The 16,901-nt window shown below is 39.4% G+C and overlaps 4 protein-coding genes across 4 annotated transcripts; 1 reads left to right on the forward strand and 3 right to left on the reverse strand.

Annotated features, from left to right (window-relative positions):
- Nucleotides 1-4,696: 4,696 nt before the first annotated feature.
- LOC141907231 (uncharacterized) lies at nucleotides 4,697-6,135 on the reverse strand. Its single transcript, XM_074796814.1, has 2 exons — nucleotides 5,267-6,135; nucleotides 4,697-4,781 (listed from the first exon to the last, which is right to left on the reverse strand). The coding sequence occupies exons 1-2, from the start codon at nucleotides 6,133-6,135 to the stop codon at nucleotides 4,697-4,699; spliced, it is 954 nt and encodes a 317-aa protein (XP_074652915.1).
- A 727-nt stretch (nucleotides 6,136-6,862) lies between these two features.
- Nucleotides 6,863-9,304, forward strand: LOC141907493 (4'-phosphopantetheine phosphatase-like). Its single transcript, XM_074797156.1, has 8 exons — nucleotides 6,863-7,216; nucleotides 7,408-7,505; nucleotides 7,582-7,760; nucleotides 7,838-8,069; nucleotides 8,159-8,251; nucleotides 8,319-8,496; nucleotides 8,689-8,876; nucleotides 8,963-9,304. The coding sequence occupies exons 1-8, from the start codon at nucleotides 7,105-7,107 to the stop codon at nucleotides 9,050-9,052; spliced, it is 1,170 nt and encodes a 389-aa protein (XP_074653257.1). The 5' UTR covers nucleotides 6,863-7,104; the 3' UTR covers nucleotides 9,053-9,304.
- An 11-nt stretch (nucleotides 9,305-9,315) lies between these two features.
- On the reverse strand, nucleotides 9,316-12,300 carry LOC141907497 (uncharacterized). The gene is made up of 6 exons (XM_074797161.1): nucleotides 12,207-12,300; nucleotides 11,934-11,966; nucleotides 11,633-11,809; nucleotides 11,239-11,388; nucleotides 10,931-11,112; nucleotides 9,316-10,694 (listed from the first exon to the last, which is right to left on the reverse strand). The coding sequence occupies exons 1-6, from the start codon at nucleotides 12,241-12,243 to the stop codon at nucleotides 10,443-10,445; spliced, it is 831 nt and encodes a 276-aa protein (XP_074653262.1). The 5' UTR covers nucleotides 12,244-12,300; the 3' UTR covers nucleotides 9,316-10,442.
- A 1,646-nt stretch (nucleotides 12,301-13,946) lies between these two features.
- On the reverse strand, nucleotides 13,947-15,282 carry LOC141907232 (putative methyltransferase-like protein 24). The gene is made up of 4 exons (XM_074796815.1): nucleotides 15,170-15,282; nucleotides 14,838-14,909; nucleotides 14,440-14,611; nucleotides 13,947-14,270 (listed from the first exon to the last, which is right to left on the reverse strand). The coding sequence occupies exons 1-4, from the start codon at nucleotides 15,280-15,282 to the stop codon at nucleotides 13,947-13,949; spliced, it is 681 nt and encodes a 226-aa protein (XP_074652916.1).
- Nucleotides 15,283-16,901: the final 1,619 nt, after the last annotated feature.

Genomic DNA, 16,901 nt, shown 5'->3' on the forward strand with positions numbered 1-16,901 from the left:
ATACGAGCTTTCGATATTAGTGCAGCGTAGCATCATCAGCTAATACGTGACGTCATTTACCTGATGAAAGCTTGTATTTCTTGATTAAATCTAGTAACCCCCACAAAGTACTTCGTATCTTCCCATTTACTGATTTGACATCAGGTTAACCTCCACAACTTGATAAATGAACAAAAATCAAATCGAAGTGTGATTTCGAGAAATAACGAAAACATCGAAAGATACATCATAAAACTGATAGCATTCTATTATTACCAACATATTCAACATCGTCAGCTCTTGATTTTAAATCAATGATTATTCGATTATTTCGATCTTTTAGTTTTAGACTGCACGAGGCCTTGGTTTAGACTTGACAGCGGTTGCGTTCTGGTGTCACAAACGGTTGTTGAAAACGTGTTTGAAGCGAAGGAATTGTGTTTAGATCTCGGTGGTACGAGTCTCCTAAGTTTAGACACTGCCTTGGCCAATTTGAACTCCATTAGCCAGACTATTAACATGGTAATTAAACGCCCTGTTTAATGTTAGACTGGTCAATTTGCATAATGGGGCTTCTTCAGTTTCATCTTGTTCCTATTTCTACAGGTGCCTATATTCTATCGCCTATTTCAAGATACAAATCGTCGTTTTTTTCTTGGCGATTACGACGTCAGCAGAACAAATACATACACAACTACGGACGGAAGATGGACGGTTGGTGTACCGAATCAGAAAAGGGGCGGAAATATGAGCGTAATGTTTTTAATCGGAAAATCCACTCTCGGAAGAATCGCAGAAGTTTCCGAGACTCTCGGTCGCTTTCTGTGTTACAAACCTGAGGAAATAGGTAATTTGTCAATTAAACGATGCCTAAACTGTTTCCAAATTATGAGTGCGTGTTTCATATTTCAAAATTATAGATTTTATCGGCTGTTTGAATGCGAGCATGATCGGCGCAAATTACACCACGTACGACACGTTCATTGACTCGAAAATGACGGTTCTAAAATGCGTGAAGTTTTGCGAAGGTTTGTCCGGAGAATTAGCGGTGCTTAAGCATGCAGTGTGCCAGTGCATCCGGTCTTCGCTCGTGAACGGATTTCTACCGAGAATCTATTGCAGCAACTCTTGCCCGGGACATCCGCTTCAATCGTGTGGAAATGAAACTATCTACGCAGTTTACAATACAAGTTAACAGAATTCCACTGAATTTCTATTATTTAAAAACATGAATTAATTACAAGATTATCTATTAAGTGATTATATTTCAGGTGTCTACATGGATGAAGTGGGTAGTTGTTTGGATTTGTCAAATCAAGGAATAAGGCACAACGGCTTCTACAGCATTAATCAAACTCGTCGATACTGTACATTTGCGGGTGAAATTTCTTTTCATTTTCGATAAACATGAAGGTATTATAAGAATTTTCTAGGTTAAGACATGAAGTAATTCTTTTTTTGTTTGAAGATAATTCTAGTGAGAGTTGTGCTGAAACGCGAGGATTTTCCTGGAAGCGATCTTGTTATAAATTCGATGCAAAAGGAACCGATGATTGTACATCAGCTGGTTATTACCTCAGCAGTGTGACGTCACCGGACGAGTTGGGATTTATTACTGACTTCATCAAAGGTATACGAAGCCCTGAAGGTGACATTGTGAAAAATCTTTCGGACGAAAAACTTTTCGTTCCCACGAAAAACATTCTAACGTATTATTGAGTTCTCACGAAAAAACTATTTTCACCATGTCGCCTCCAAGGTTCGTAAAGGTATTCACGTTTGTATCATCGTCTGCATGCATCAAGATTGAATAACGTAATTTGAATATTACATATTAATTTTCTGTATATTTACAGGTGACACGACTATGGGTACTGTAGACACCTGGCTACTAGGATTCACTAATCCAAATCGGACTGAATCAATGGGCACATTCGTCGATGGAAATTTGTTTCTCGGTTCGCCCTGCGCGTCTTTCCATTCAAACTCCTCTCTATTATGTCTGAAGAAGAGAATGTCGAAAAATTTCATTTACGAGTACGTTTGCGAACCTTGTGAAAACGGCGTTAAAGTGGAAAACATTATATGTAAAAGACCTTCAGGTATATGTTAGCATTTTAGTAATGAATGACTTTTCTAAGAATTTACCGCTTAAGTTCTATTCCATTTTAATGATAGATTACATTGGCTGTTACAATCTGAGTGATCCTAGCGCTATCGACTTAGCAGTGTTTGCCTACAGTTTTATGACGTTAACTCTCTGCCGACAAATATGTTTCGGCAGACTGAAGCATTTTGCAGTTGTTTCTCAGGGAAACTGTTCTTGTCTCGACGACTATGGGATTATCAGTGGTATGAATAAATTACCTGACAGATTCTGTAATCGTTCTTGTCCCGGGCTTTTAGAACAGTCATGCGGCGGAGACGGTACGGTGTCCACTGTGCTTCAGACTAACGGTACGCGCAACACATTCATTGGAAACTCGATTTCTTAAATCAAGCCCTCAGGGAAGTTGCGTATTATTTATAAACAACAATTTTCAGATGAAACTGCTGCAGCGCCCAACTGTTCAGTTCTGTACAATAACTATATCCATCTGAACGCCACCTATCGAGTGGGCCAACCCCCGAAAATAACTAGATGTGGATCTACGGGTGAGAAATTTATCATTTTCATGAAATTCTACAGCTTAAACCACTTCACACGGGCCGGTCATATTGTTTGAATATATTCTTAGACGAATCTTTTTGTCCGGATGGTTGGTACGGTAACGATCGAATTTGCTACTTCTTCCACGAAATTCCAAAGAATACAACCGACGCTGAACGTATATGCCAACATTTCGGAGGAACGCTAGCAATGCCAAGGATTCCTAAACAATGGGCCTTTCTAAGGACGATAATAACCGATACGCCATATTTGCGAAACGTCCCGCTGTGGTGTTTAGGCTTCGTCGATCCTTACAACTATGGGCAGTTGATAGGCGTCGACGGTTCGTACGTCTTGCAGGAAATAATGATAGACCCTAACACTAGGGGGCACTGGGTGTGCATTGACGTCTGGATGAATTCGACGAACTATACGACCAGCCAAACAGCGTCGTTTATTTGTCAGAAGCCATCAAGTAAGTACTAAATACGAATTTAGATATGTATGTAATATTTTCTATCAAAATATTTATATATTATCATTGAAAAGTAAACTCAGTTTCTAGAGGTGCAAGACAAATTCCTACTTCGCATAATTTTAGGTACCCGCGGTTGTGCTAAAATACCATCTGGTCCCGTTGATACTTACATCCTGAATACGTCTGTGACGTTGTGTATTGAATATTGCCGTACATTGAATTTATCATCGGAAGTCTACGTCACTGATACCGGATGTTCGTGTAAGCGAATGAACCCAGATATTACACCGTGCCCAACACCGCTGAGTGAATGCCCGGGCACCTACGCCGGACGACAAATATGTGGAGCAAATAAACTGGCGGTTATTCGTGACATCAGTTAGTATACTAAACTTGAAATTCTAATTGAATCAGAAAATACAATGTATATTTCTAAGAGTGATGCAGGACTTCTGATTTTTGTAATTACTCAATCGTTATCTCTTCTATTCCGATTTTAGGTAAATACCCGATAGCACCGTCCTGCAGTCTGCACACAATCTATAAGATTGCAGATAAGGTTAAGAACGTCACCGTACGCATCAATGATCGTATTTTATATGTAAATTGCGAAGATACGACTGGTAAGTCTATACACCTTTTGTCATTCCATTCGTCTTATACCATGTATAAAGTGCGTATTATTTCAGGCGTTTGCGAGAATCAGTTGGGATCTTATGAAAATGGCCATATTCAACTGAAATCCCCATATTTGATTATTGGATTAATCGGAAAAGGTAACATGAATGTCGTTGTGTGAACAAAAAAAACTTGCAGATAGGCCTACATATATTCAGAAACATTTATTGATTTGTTTTTCGATCGCCCATTCTCCATTCTATTTGGGACTCATTCCTTTTTTGTAAATTGTAGCTTTCTTCGATGGAGACATCGCGGAAGAAACGGCTGATTTTACATTCGCCGTGGATATTCAGACGGACGGCCAGTGGCTACCCGCGTCACAGGCTGGCCGGCAATCTACAACTTTTACCATGGTGATAATTACATGTACTCTACAGTGAAATTTACTTTTGGAGTCTTTCTAATAACCGAACAAATTTAAGCTTCAAATACAAATCATGATGTAACTTTCTGCCGTTCTTAGTTCACATCCGTCATTTCTTTTCAGCCAAGAAGAAATGTCACGAAGCATTTCTGGTTCAGCGCGCAATACAACACTTCAATGTTACAGATCAGGCCGATTGGTAACGTTAGCATGGTGCTTAAACATCAAATGTCGTTTTATGGAATGGGCTGCATTAAACAGTTGAACGGTGACAATCATTCGAATTTTTCTCTTAAACTTTTCCTCAAAACCCTATGATCACATTTTGATGATTCGATAACCACTGCCCGATATAATTATACAAGACATCGCTTTTTAGTAACAAATGGATACATGGTTCAGCGTGAAGGCTGCTTTGTTGACCAGCCTCCATTTGAATCTCAGATGGTGACAGTTGAAAACCTGCAATCGTGTCTGGAACAATGTCAACTTTTAGGATATCCATACATTTCTTATAGAGGTAGTCATTATTTCCTATTGCATACTACAGCAACATCTCTAAGGCCAGCGTATATTTTCCGTCGCGTATAACAACAATCGTGTTCTGTTTTACTGGTTTCACGTACATGCTGAAATACATTTGCAGAGAATTCCGAAGGTATAAGATGCGCTTGCGTAATTGAATTTGGTAAATACGGTCGTTTGAGCGATTCTGCCTGCAGCGGACATTGTCCGAGCACTGATTTCTGCCCACCGGGTAGTCAAGTTTACACCGCGTTTCATCTACCGGGTAAGTATATTATTTTAGTCGGTGCTGGTGACTCCATCTACTTAGATTACGATCATAATATCTTATTTTTGATTAAGAATATGATTTAATCATGTACATCATGGAAGGCAGTTGTGCATTTTTTGTACCGTAAGTATATATTTTGTTTACTATGTCTCGCAGAAGTATCTTTAATACGAAATATTCTGATGTAGTGATGTTTAGGATATAGCCATTATAATAACCAGTCAAAGCCAGCCGGTAGGTATTTCATCAGTCATGTTTTTTGGTATACTAAGGTTTGATATTCACCATTTTCGCGTACCACCGCATACGAATATTGACCTAAGATCATTTCTAAAGCGTTTTCCACCTCCGACGCAGTACAACAAAAAGTTAATACCGTGGTTCACGTACAACATGTCATGCAAAATCTTTTCGATGGTGCCGTGGAACGTAAATGTTGCGCAGTTGGTCCTTTTAAGTTTAGGGTATATCGAATTGTAGACGAGTTTGATAGTGAACGGACTGACTAGAATCGTGAAAGTTATAGACACTAATAGCAGCGTCCTTGTTATTTGCGTTTCACTGAAACTGTCTTTGCCCTTAGCGCCCAGGTGTCCGTCGCTGGTTCGTCGTTTCCTGATACTTGCGATGATCAACACGTTACACATGAAGACGATCGCGCACGGTCCGACCGTATCAAACGCTAGTTTGACGACGGTGTCGACAAAGCGCACCGTAGCGGTAAACAGCTCGGAGCCGATGCACGTGTTCCAACCGGATAACACGTCGATTCCAGTCGTGAATACGAAAAAATAATGAAAGAACCGCGCCACCATGACTCCGTATAAAACCACCACTGAAATCTTGACATTGCGCATTCTGCATATTCGCATCGCTTTCAGCGGAAAAAGAGTCGCAATACTCCGCTCTATCGTCATGAAAGCTACTAACCACGCGGCCGTCGTGACGCCAAAACTGCCCAGAAATACACCCAGCTGACAGTAAAACGGGTGCGTATTAGTGTCGTGAATACGCGCCGCCCACAGATAGTTGTGCAGGTACGACAGAAGTGGAATATTGTCGACGAAAGCAAGATTCGCCATCAGGAAACAGATCGAACTCGCGCGATTCTTCTTCATAGTCATCACAGCCAGCGCCAGACAGTTACCGATAATACTAGGCACGACAAGCCCCATACGAATGTGCATGATGATGCCTTGGACATTGTCACAGTTAAGCCGACTACTTTTCCCGGTTGTGGTGTTCGGATGCAACATCCTCTTTTTCAAATCCCGCGCGAATGAAGGTGGAAGATCACTCTCAGTGTAACTGAGAATGCGAACACGTTCTAATATCGGCGCATATTTACCCGTGAACGCCTCGAGCAACGGAGCTCAATAATTGCAGTCATTTTCGCAATATCGAAAATCATTGAGAACAAAATTATTGCCATCTTCTAAAACGACGTATAAATAAGTACCAGCCAGTTTTACGACGTAAAACGTCAATCCAACCGGGTACGAAAAAATTATCATTACATGTTACTTTAGAAAACTTCCGCGGGGAAGAAATCTGTACACAAGTGAAAATCAGGATCGATAACAAGGTGCTTTACCATCGTGTTGGAACCTAAGTAGCACTATTCATATAACATTTTCACTTTAAGTTCAGTAAAATGACAAAGCTTTACTGACCGTAGGAAAAGTGGTGGCGCAGCCGAAGTTTATTCCTAATAAAACACATTACCTATGCTTTTCTTTTCTTTTTAATGAATATGTGGAACTTTGTCCTTTCGTTTTTTTTAAGTATCCTTCAGATATGTATAGGTAGTAAGAGATCTAGGTCATTTCAAACGGGTTAACTTTTTAATGATTGCTTCGTACTGAAAAGACCAAAATATTCAAACTCGTAATAATTTTCATAATTGACCGTGTATATACCAGAGTATAGATATACTCGCTGGTAAATCTGATAGGCCTACACGCTGGATTTGTAGATATTAATCCCTGCAGCTCTGTGTGATATATGGATTAACAATTCCAGTCTAATTAAAATCCGCACCGATGGTTTTGCAGCAGTGTTCTGGTATAAATAAAAGTTTGAATTTCCTCACGGAAATGCGCTTATAGTTAGGGACAGACCTCCGTTTGAATAACTCGTTGGCCTATGATGATATAATGCGATGCAGTCAAGATATGTCAGGAGAAAGTGAATTATTTTGTCCTGAATCGGTGGAGTGGCCAGGACTGCGTGTTCCGTGCGGATCTATAGTAGTGGCGATAGACATAGGTAAGTGATAAAAACGTCAACACTTAGAAAAATTTGCTCAAAATATACCCGAGGTTCGTCTTAAATCGACAAAAATGCAAGCGAAGATTTAGGGGAACTTGGCGGCGAGATACGACGATATTGATACTAGCCATCGTATTGAAAGAATATTTTCCAGGGAAAATCAACAATTTTTTTCCTCTAAATCTTAGGATGTAGTCTCATAAAGCTATGCCATTTAGTGGACGATTTGTGTACTGGTAAAAACGCAGCGGCGGACCTGCAAGAACCGTGTATACATTGTGAAAAGGTATCGTACATATTTCATTTACGAATAGATTCTTGAATATCAACATATGGTATCAAAGAATTCATTCAATTTTTAGCAAGAAATCGGGTCAAACGTTCGAATGAATTTCATCAGTTTGAAAAACTCCGACATCGAAAAATGCATGCAGTATATAAAACAGTTGATGGAAACGACAAGAAAAAAACCAGTGATAATCGGGCTCGGAGTTGGCACGTTAAAACACAGAGAACGAATCAAATCTGAACTACGAGTCGAGTAAGAAAACCTCGGAATAACCTCGCAATAATCTATTGCGTTACGAATAATTATACATGCTAATTCATATTCATTAGGCTTCAGGAAAGCGATGAATTCAAATGCTTCGCGAAAGCATTTCACAGCATCTTGGAAAATCAACAGTTGGCGGCATCGTTTGTGCTGCCTTCCGTTGATCCTGTAATCGACCACAGACAGTTCGGTCTGGCTCAACCAACTCCGGATAACTCTCAAACGAACGACGATCAAGCGGATGAAATATTTCCTGCCATATTATGCGTATTGGGCTCCACGGCTAACTTTCTCAAAGTATGTCCTATACGTGTATACGTTGAAAAAAAATAACCGTCAATTTCCTTGTTATTCCAGTCCCCCGCAAAATTACATTTTTCATCCAGATTGACGCCGATGGAAGTTACACATATCTACACAACGTGAAACGGTGCGGTGTATTTTTCTATTCACTAGGCAAAATACTAACTGGTTGTGAGGTTAGTTAATTCAAAATTCGTGACGTGTCACATTGCAAAGTATGACGTCATTGCTCATAATTTTCAGACCTATGAAGAGTTGATGTCGCTGACGCGTGAAGGACACGCCCCTAATTTAACAATCTGCTTGGACGAAATACTGACGGAAAAATACGGCGATGTTGATGGTGTTAGATTGAGCAAATCGCTTCAAAGTCTCGATTTCCGGGCAGAAACGTTGCCTTTCGGTCGGCTGATAAAAGATGGTCAGTTTCAACAGGTTATTCCCATAAACAAGAAACTCGATGACGCTGCTATGCACTATAATCGCGAAAGCTTGTACTTCAAATAAATCTAGTTAACTTTCAAAGGTCTACTTAAAAAGAAACTTTTCTCGCAAAAGGCCGCTTTATTGATGGCGCATGGGTCTCCTTCGTCTGAAATTTATCATATTGTAGATTCATTGAAACCAACTAGAGAAGATATGGCCAGGGCTTTACTTCATACAGTTGCTGACGGTGTTATGGACGTAGCTGTGTTGCTCGCGAAGGAAACACGACTACGCCGGGTGTACTTCGCCGGATCTTTCCTTCGCGAAAATTTTCCCGCACGAGATTACCTTTCGCAAATGCCATACGCATCTATGGTGAGACCGTACACAGATCGAAACTTTCGCAAATGAGTTTAATTGTGGACTTTCTTTTTCACTAAATGGGTTTTCTTACATTTCAGAATCGTTGGATGGTTAATGCCCGGTTTTTACGCCATGATGGTTATATTGGGGTGATGGGAGCCGTTTTGAATTGCGTAGGAAGTCAATGAAAGACACAATATCCGATATAACGATGAACCCGCTCATTTAGAACCATCATTAAAAGACTGAATGAAACTGAATGCGATATTTATTCATGGAATGATGTGAAAAGCGATAAAAAAGCGAATTAGATAATGCAGGAATATATGCAGATATACTGTATAAGCATTTCTAGCGTTATTCACGTTTACAAATGAGAGGTTTCACTCTATTGGATTCCCGAATACATCTGAATCATCTCATTTCAATCGCTAAACAGTCTCCAAAAAATAAATTATTGTGTGATCGGCATAATTGTTTCGCTAGTATATGGAATTTGGTGTCTAATACAGGCTGATTCTTTATTTGCCATAAGTAGACAGAACTTTCTGAAAAAATACCCAAAGTATTAACTTTGGAAATATTTCCAAAGTATAAGAATTTCACTGATCCCATATCGGCATTTAAACTACTCTACAATTGATATGACATGACACGACATGCGGCAAGGCCAGCAATAGTTGTGACATTTTCCAGCAGCACTTGCTACAACGACCTTCTGACTGAAGATATATATTCCGGATTTGATTAGGCTAGACTCGAGACACCAAAACAAGAAATCCTGTATCTCTTCTCCATCCAAACTTTGGTGATTCAAATTTCCGAATCTCATTACGAAGAATGTAATCTATCAATATCAATCATAAGAAAAATTTGAAAAAGAATTCCATTTTTAAGCCAAGGAAATCCTTCATGTCATCTGTAGCCGAACGGCCCGAAGTGCATGCAGCTGCTGCCCACCAGTACGTGCGCGGTGGCTCATTTTCTCAACATCTACGCTCAGAATATGGAACAGGTAATAAATGCTATTATGCACGATGAAAATTGCGGTGCCGAATCCCAACCGTGCATTCACCTAAGATAAATATAGATATTTTACATGAATAAAATAGATATATATGTATATGCTGTAACCAATGAATTAATTAACTTCATGATTCGTGGAACGGATATCTATACAGAAAAAAATATATAACAATTCTATAGGAAATCTAAATTACTCGTATCCAAATGACTGGATTATGAAATTTGTCACGAACGCCAAAACACTGCGAAAAGGGTATTTTATCCTTCGTGTTATTTGATAATTATTTCATTGTACGAACCATGAAGTTAACTCTACCGAAGCGCCACCTACTGTGGAGCTAAGGCGTGCCGTGAGTCCTTATATGGGATTCTCTCAATATCCAAATTATTTTTTTTCCTACAGCTTAGATTCCAAATCGCTGCGAGCACAATCATTTCGTTTTGCAGATAGGTTCTTTTCTTTTGCTTACTCAAATCGAAAAGACATTACTAAAAATAATTATAATGATAATTTTCTCTGAAATCTGGGGTGTTTAAAAAAGTATATTTAGCTTATCGAGAAAGGAATTTCATTAAACCCGCAATGCACACCATCAGCGACCAAGCAAATGGTAACGTGTTAGGGGCAGCATTTTCAGTCGCGGTTAGAGTGTTAACATTGCATCCATCGCTATCATCGCAACATTTCACGGTTACTTTAGTCACACCTGCTTGAAGCGGGCTCACTATTTCGCTCGGGCAGTTGTCGTAAGGAGCGCATCCTCTTAAGTAGAACTTGTCGGTTCCTTTCTTGTATATTGCAAACTGTAAAAAAAACATTCGTTCTCATGTATGCGATTGTAAATTATGTATATACGGGGTCACGAATTCATGGGCGGTATAATCAATCTCAATTAAATAGTCGAAAAACATAGTCTCGAAACTTCTGACAACTAAATGAATCATGAATCATATTAAAACTGAACTTAAAGTCTATATGGTTTTTATTAGTTCAAAGCCTATGTTCTGTCTTATTTTCAACATCGAATGGATATACTTACTACGCATTGTTCAAAAGCATAACACGATTTCGGTGGCGGCGATTTTGCCTCTGCTACACAATTTGGAGACAGTGAATGTGTATTGATTTTTGCGTCAGTTATCCCGGTGATCTGACCTGAAACAGGCCCTGTTTGGTTCCCAGTCGTCCCGGCGCATTGGTAACATTTCTTGATAGTTGGAACTATTATTACAGAAAATGACATGATAACAATGCATCTTACCACTCTCAAGATGGATTCTATAACTTTTTCGATGGGACACTGCGCGATAACATACACTTCATGCGTTTGAAGATTGACTGACTAACCTGGCGGGGGTGTGTACCCAGAGCAGCCTGCAGCCGGACAGCAACCTTGTTTTACAGCTGTAATAACGCCCGGTAAGATAGCTTTCGAGCATTGCGCCTTGGGGACACATGCCTTGATGACAAGGGGTTCTGCGTTAAATGTGTATTCGGCTACCTAAAAAGACACATTGAACCTGGGCGATAAATATTTCCTGCATTTCGATGGTGTCCCATTCTAAGAGTGCTACAGTTTCATCCAGTTTCCACAACGGGAGGATGAATTTTTTGGAAGTTGTCTAATGCTTGCGTGCCATGCTTGCGGATGGTTACGTTTTGAAATACCGATCCGCAACGATGACTGACTACAAATATTAACAATATAGAATCTTGATCTAAAGAATTACTACATTTTAACCTACCAGACATTCATCAGTTGCATTTGTGCAATTTGTAGCGGCAGCACTGGTACAATTCAGGTCGTATTGAAGCGCTGCAACTCCTGTGCCTGCAGTTGTGTTCACGTGGCTTGCCAAAGTCGTAGCCGCTGCCACTGTTGCTGCACTGGTTGTGTTTGACCAACATTGTCGACAACCTTTTCGAAAAAACAAACCATTTATTTAATGGAAGCGAGTTCTGTGGTAGCGATTGAATTTTCTCCCGAGAGCTATTGGGGCCATTGAGAAAAAACTACTAATTTCCGGTTTGCATAAACTCACTTTTTGCCTGGACTAGAATTCCAGTGCCTACAACTGAAAGAAGAAGTAAAACAAACAAATTTATGACATGAAGTGTCTTGCAGATGAAAACTTTCGTAAAATGTAGAAGCTATATTGTTTTACATAACATACATAATATAAAAACCCTATTTCAATTATTTCTTCGGGCATCGATCTATTTCAAATCTTGCTTTCTTGTAAAATGAATATTTGCTTAATTCGATGAATAAAATCGTTTTTCTTTTATCTTTTCTTTCAATGTTCTCAACTCACCCAACAGTAACACGGTAATAATCCCTTTATTGTCCATTCTTGTTGTTTTGTCTGCTTAGTTTAGTTAGTCCGTGTCCTTGCACTGCGCTGGTTAATGTGCGACAACGCCCTAATGGCGAATCATCGGCTTGATATACAGTTTACGAAAAAAAAAACAACCATACTCTAACGCATACTTCAAATACACTTCAAAATCATGTGATCGAGTTATGTGACTTCACGCAATAACGTATGACGGAATTTCTTGAATTGTAATTGTATTATATTATATTCAGCAATATATAGATACCGCGGTACGCGATAGGAAACACCTTTTTGGTAAATCTATTTACAGATCGTTAGATTTCGGTTGAACATCATGATTGATTCTTCTTTTGAATGGCCGTGAAAGATGTTAAAATATGGTAGAAGCCATAAAATACGTCGAGTGTAAGAGAAAGCTATTAATGGGTAATACCGAGACATTCTGGTCAATTATTGCGTCTTCGTGACTTCTTGTTCTGGGAGTAAACTTTCATTCTGCGTAAAATCAACCTCTGTCCAGAAATATATTTTCATTTTCAACTCGAGGGCTCGACAGTTCAAAACGAAATTGAAAATTCGCTCAACTAACTAAATACTTGAGAAAAAATTTAGAGTCTTGTCGTTTCAGGTGTTTAAATCTGGAATGAAAAATCCAATCGTTTTGTGGGTCAGGTACTATCATACTGGAATGTATGATTAAATAAGGGTTAACGCTCAATATAGGATAAGTGTAATTATCGAAACCTATTCATATATATATATATATATATATATATATATATATATATATATAAATCGGTCAAGATGATCTCAACTAAGACGAGTGGGCCTATACGTTTTTCGCTAAACGTGGGTAAATTTTGTTTTCCCTGTCACTCATTTTGTGATCCCACATTCCACATTAACACAACCGAAACCAACAAACAATTATTTGTCATGTCCCTGGCGAGTCGCTATCCCAATTAAATCGAAAAGATTAGCACGAAACTGATTTCAAGGTGATAATTCGGCTTAAATTAGTTAGAATATATAGAGAATTTCAATAAGAATAGAATTTTAGATAATAGAGAGGCAAAGGATGACATCGTGAAATTAACGAAAAATGTTTGTAGCCGAGATAGGATACAAAAAACTTCCGTGAAGAAAGTGCTCGAAAACTGAGGATGTAAAACAATAGTAATACTTTTCATTATCATTCACCCGATGAAGCACATTAGTAGCGAAAGCCCGCGCGTCAAATCAAATAACTCCACCCAGTTAATACGGCTCCTCTACGAATCTGCTTTGAACGCATGCTTGTAGATATAAGCTAAAAAAACAAGACACTCGTTTTTAGTATTATTCAAGTTTATTGAACAATGATAAGTATTGAAAATATGAATGCAAATAAGGAATCGGACAGTCGTTTCTAAAGTTGAAATTACGGCCCCTGGCGGAGCGTGTCAGGGGACCGAATATCATATCAAATGCAAAATACGTTCATTCGGCATCGCCCGTGAATGACTTTGGAAACGTTTGGGCCAGAGTACGATCAACTTAGGCAATAACGCGATACAACGGGATGCTACATTCGCTATAATCTCAGCCAGTAAAAACAATTCGGTCTCGTTATTCTAAATCCCCATTCATAAAAACACATCACAATATCGATCGTCATGAAGGTCTTTAAGTTCAGTAAATAGCCGATCGATTATTGTAACATATCAGAAGTCCGATCTAGTAGGTTGAAGTCGAAGAAACATTACTATTTTTACTATGAGGAAAGAATTTCGTGTTTATGAAACCCATATCTGCTTGCCATCGATAGTTATCGCTATTAGTATTGAATATCTTATTCAGGACATAGAACGGACGGAATCCAATTTCTAGGGTTTTTTTCATATCTGCAGCGTACTGCCCCATGCTGAATCGTTTTTCTCCGAATACGTGGTATTCGACTAGGTACTGTTTTACGATGTTTATCGTACCGTCTGACAATATATTATGCAGGACGTCGAATTCTGTGCCTTCGATATCGATTTTAAAGAAGTCGATAATCCTCTGAAAATACAACAAATCAACGAATAAATCGAATAAGGAATTCTTGAAATACGATTTTATGATTTACGTTTTTGAAATGAAGGATTCGAACCTGAATGATCATATATGACATAATTCCGATATATCGGAAAGAGAATTGCAACGAACATCTTCGTTCTTTTGAACTTACGTTCTCCCGTTTTACCATTTTCAGAATGGATCTTACAGTTCGAACCTTCCATACTTGATCTGATTCGACGTATTCATCCTTTCTCGGAATAAAACTATCAGTGTCTGATCCACCAACTCCCAGATCGTAAAACCAGACTTTTTTCGAATGTCTATGATCCGGTTTATTCATGCTATGATTAGGACGAAAAAACAAAATATAAAGAACATGTAATTTGCGTGTGAACGCGCTCTCTAATTAGGCACGGTCCAAATTTGGCCAGAGCCTGATCGGTGTCAATTTAGCCTGGGCCAAATCTTCTCCGTGTGATCGCGGCTATAGAAATGTCTTAATCGCACATTAATTTTTGGTACGCGTAAAATCAATTTACGGGTATTGCTTATTACGGGTTTTACTACCTCGGATCAAACGCGTAGACTTCACATCCGAATTTTTCCATTTGATCATCAAACTGCCATAAATTAGCGATCCTGCGTCAGATAGAAATAAGAAACAAAATATGATATATAAAATATATGCGCCGGGTAACCCCGGAAGCCTTCTTTGTGCTATAGGGATCGGGACACACGTGTTTCGAGTTCTGGAAACAGTGCGGAATAGTTGAATGAAATATCAAGTGCCCAACACACACGAGGCCCGGAACGCTCGGAAACATGTTTCCGTCTGCTGTTTCCGTGTTTCAATGCGTCGTTTAAGTTGGGCTTAATCAAGCTATTACTACATTACGTACCCGAATGAAAGAGCCAAACAACCAGGTTTAGGTGCAAACGGTTCATCGTGACAAACGTACCAGCTTCCTTCTCCACCCTCGCCATAAATTTTACGATTTTTACACGTATACATGGGGCCTTTATTCATGTACCTAGTGTTAGAAAACAACGCAATCCATCAATGTAATAACACTAATTGTTATAATTGCTCACTCTTCTGAACCCTCTAGCTTACTCATATAAACTCTCCTGAAATTATCAAAAATCATCAACTTTCATTTCCTTCCCCTTTATTTCTTCATTTCCCTATCGTTTTTTTCCCTGGGTGCTTGCGACAGCGGCCTAAAGGCTTTGCTTGGCCCACACTGAAAGCTACTGTTCTCTCTCTCTTTTTATAATTGTGCTTTGTTTAAAAAAATTGTAAATTTTATTTTCTCTCAACCTGTGTACATAGCCTGTCATGCTTTCTGTGAAATAAATTTGAACTTGAACTTGAACTTGAACGCATTGTTAGAACTATACGATATACACGGAAGCATAGATACATTGAGTTTAGAGGCTAACAGAAATATTAATCATCCGCTCTATAAAACACACACACCCTTTGATTAAAGCCTCGCCTTCCCACCATTTCAGCGCAGATACACTTCCTGAAGAATAAAGCGAAAGAAATATTTCGAGATGTTTTCGCGGGGGTGAACCTAGATATTTTGAATTGGACAACACCTCCTAGGCCTTGTACATACATTACAGTACACGAAGAGCGAACACAGATAATGGGGTTTGGGCCCTCCCCAAGTGAGTATGTATACACATAATCGTATGAAGCTTTTATTCGATAAAAAATAGCGATTAAATGCGCGATAAAGAGTAATAGAAATTGAGGAAAAAATTCTTTTCATTGATTTATAAAAAAATGGCAAATGAATAAAACTTTGAATGTAACGCATATTTCCAGAATAGATAAAATGTATGTGCACAATCGATCTGCCGTTATTTACTCATCTGTCATTATCGTTATTATTTTAAACAGCTTTAGCAAATGTAATACGTGCATTCTTTCGACAAAATGTGCATTATCCTGGTGATACAAAATGTTACCTTACCGGGTTGTTGAGCTTCTGTAGACTTAGCACCAGCTAGATTGATAATGGCATACCGTAACGTCGATTCTTTACTTAGCAATTGCTGTGTCGTTAGAAAAATATAAAGAAAACCGAGTTTACGCGAAGCATCCAACCCGGAACATGTGTCACATTAAGACGATTGATAAGTCTTGGCTTTCGTGTCAGCTGACACTATATGAAAGTTAAAGAAAATATGTGAATAATTCTGAATTCCCAATGGTGGACGGCACCATTCGGTAGGAGGGCAGAAGTCGCGGTTGTCGAGTGTCTAAAGCCGGGCGTAGGTTGGCCTTGCGACGCGACGCGATCGTCGCGTTGCGTCATAAGTGGCCGCGCAAGTCGGTTGCGATGCGGTTTTCAGCGACTGTGTGCGACTAGTTGCTGCACGGTCGCGTCGCGTCGCAGAAAGTAGAACATGTGCGACTCATTGCGACTGGCGTCGCTGGCAGTCGCAACCCCGCAAGGTAGCGTAGGTCGGTGAGTCGTTGCGACGCGAACGTCGCTGGCGGTCGCAGTGAGTCGCAAGCCGTCGCAAGGCCGACCTACGCCCGCCTTAAGAGGAGTGGGTAAACCTATAGAAAAGTTCGTATTTCGCATCCAAATGGCTAGAGTTATACTTGATCAA

The sequence above is a fragment of the Tubulanus polymorphus genome, chromosome 6 (assembly GCF_964204645.1).
Source record: "Tubulanus polymorphus chromosome 6, tnTubPoly1.2, whole genome shotgun sequence".
In the NCBI taxonomy this organism is placed as follows: Eukaryota; Metazoa; Nemertea; class Palaeonemertea; order Tubulaniformes; family Tubulanidae; genus Tubulanus; species Tubulanus polymorphus.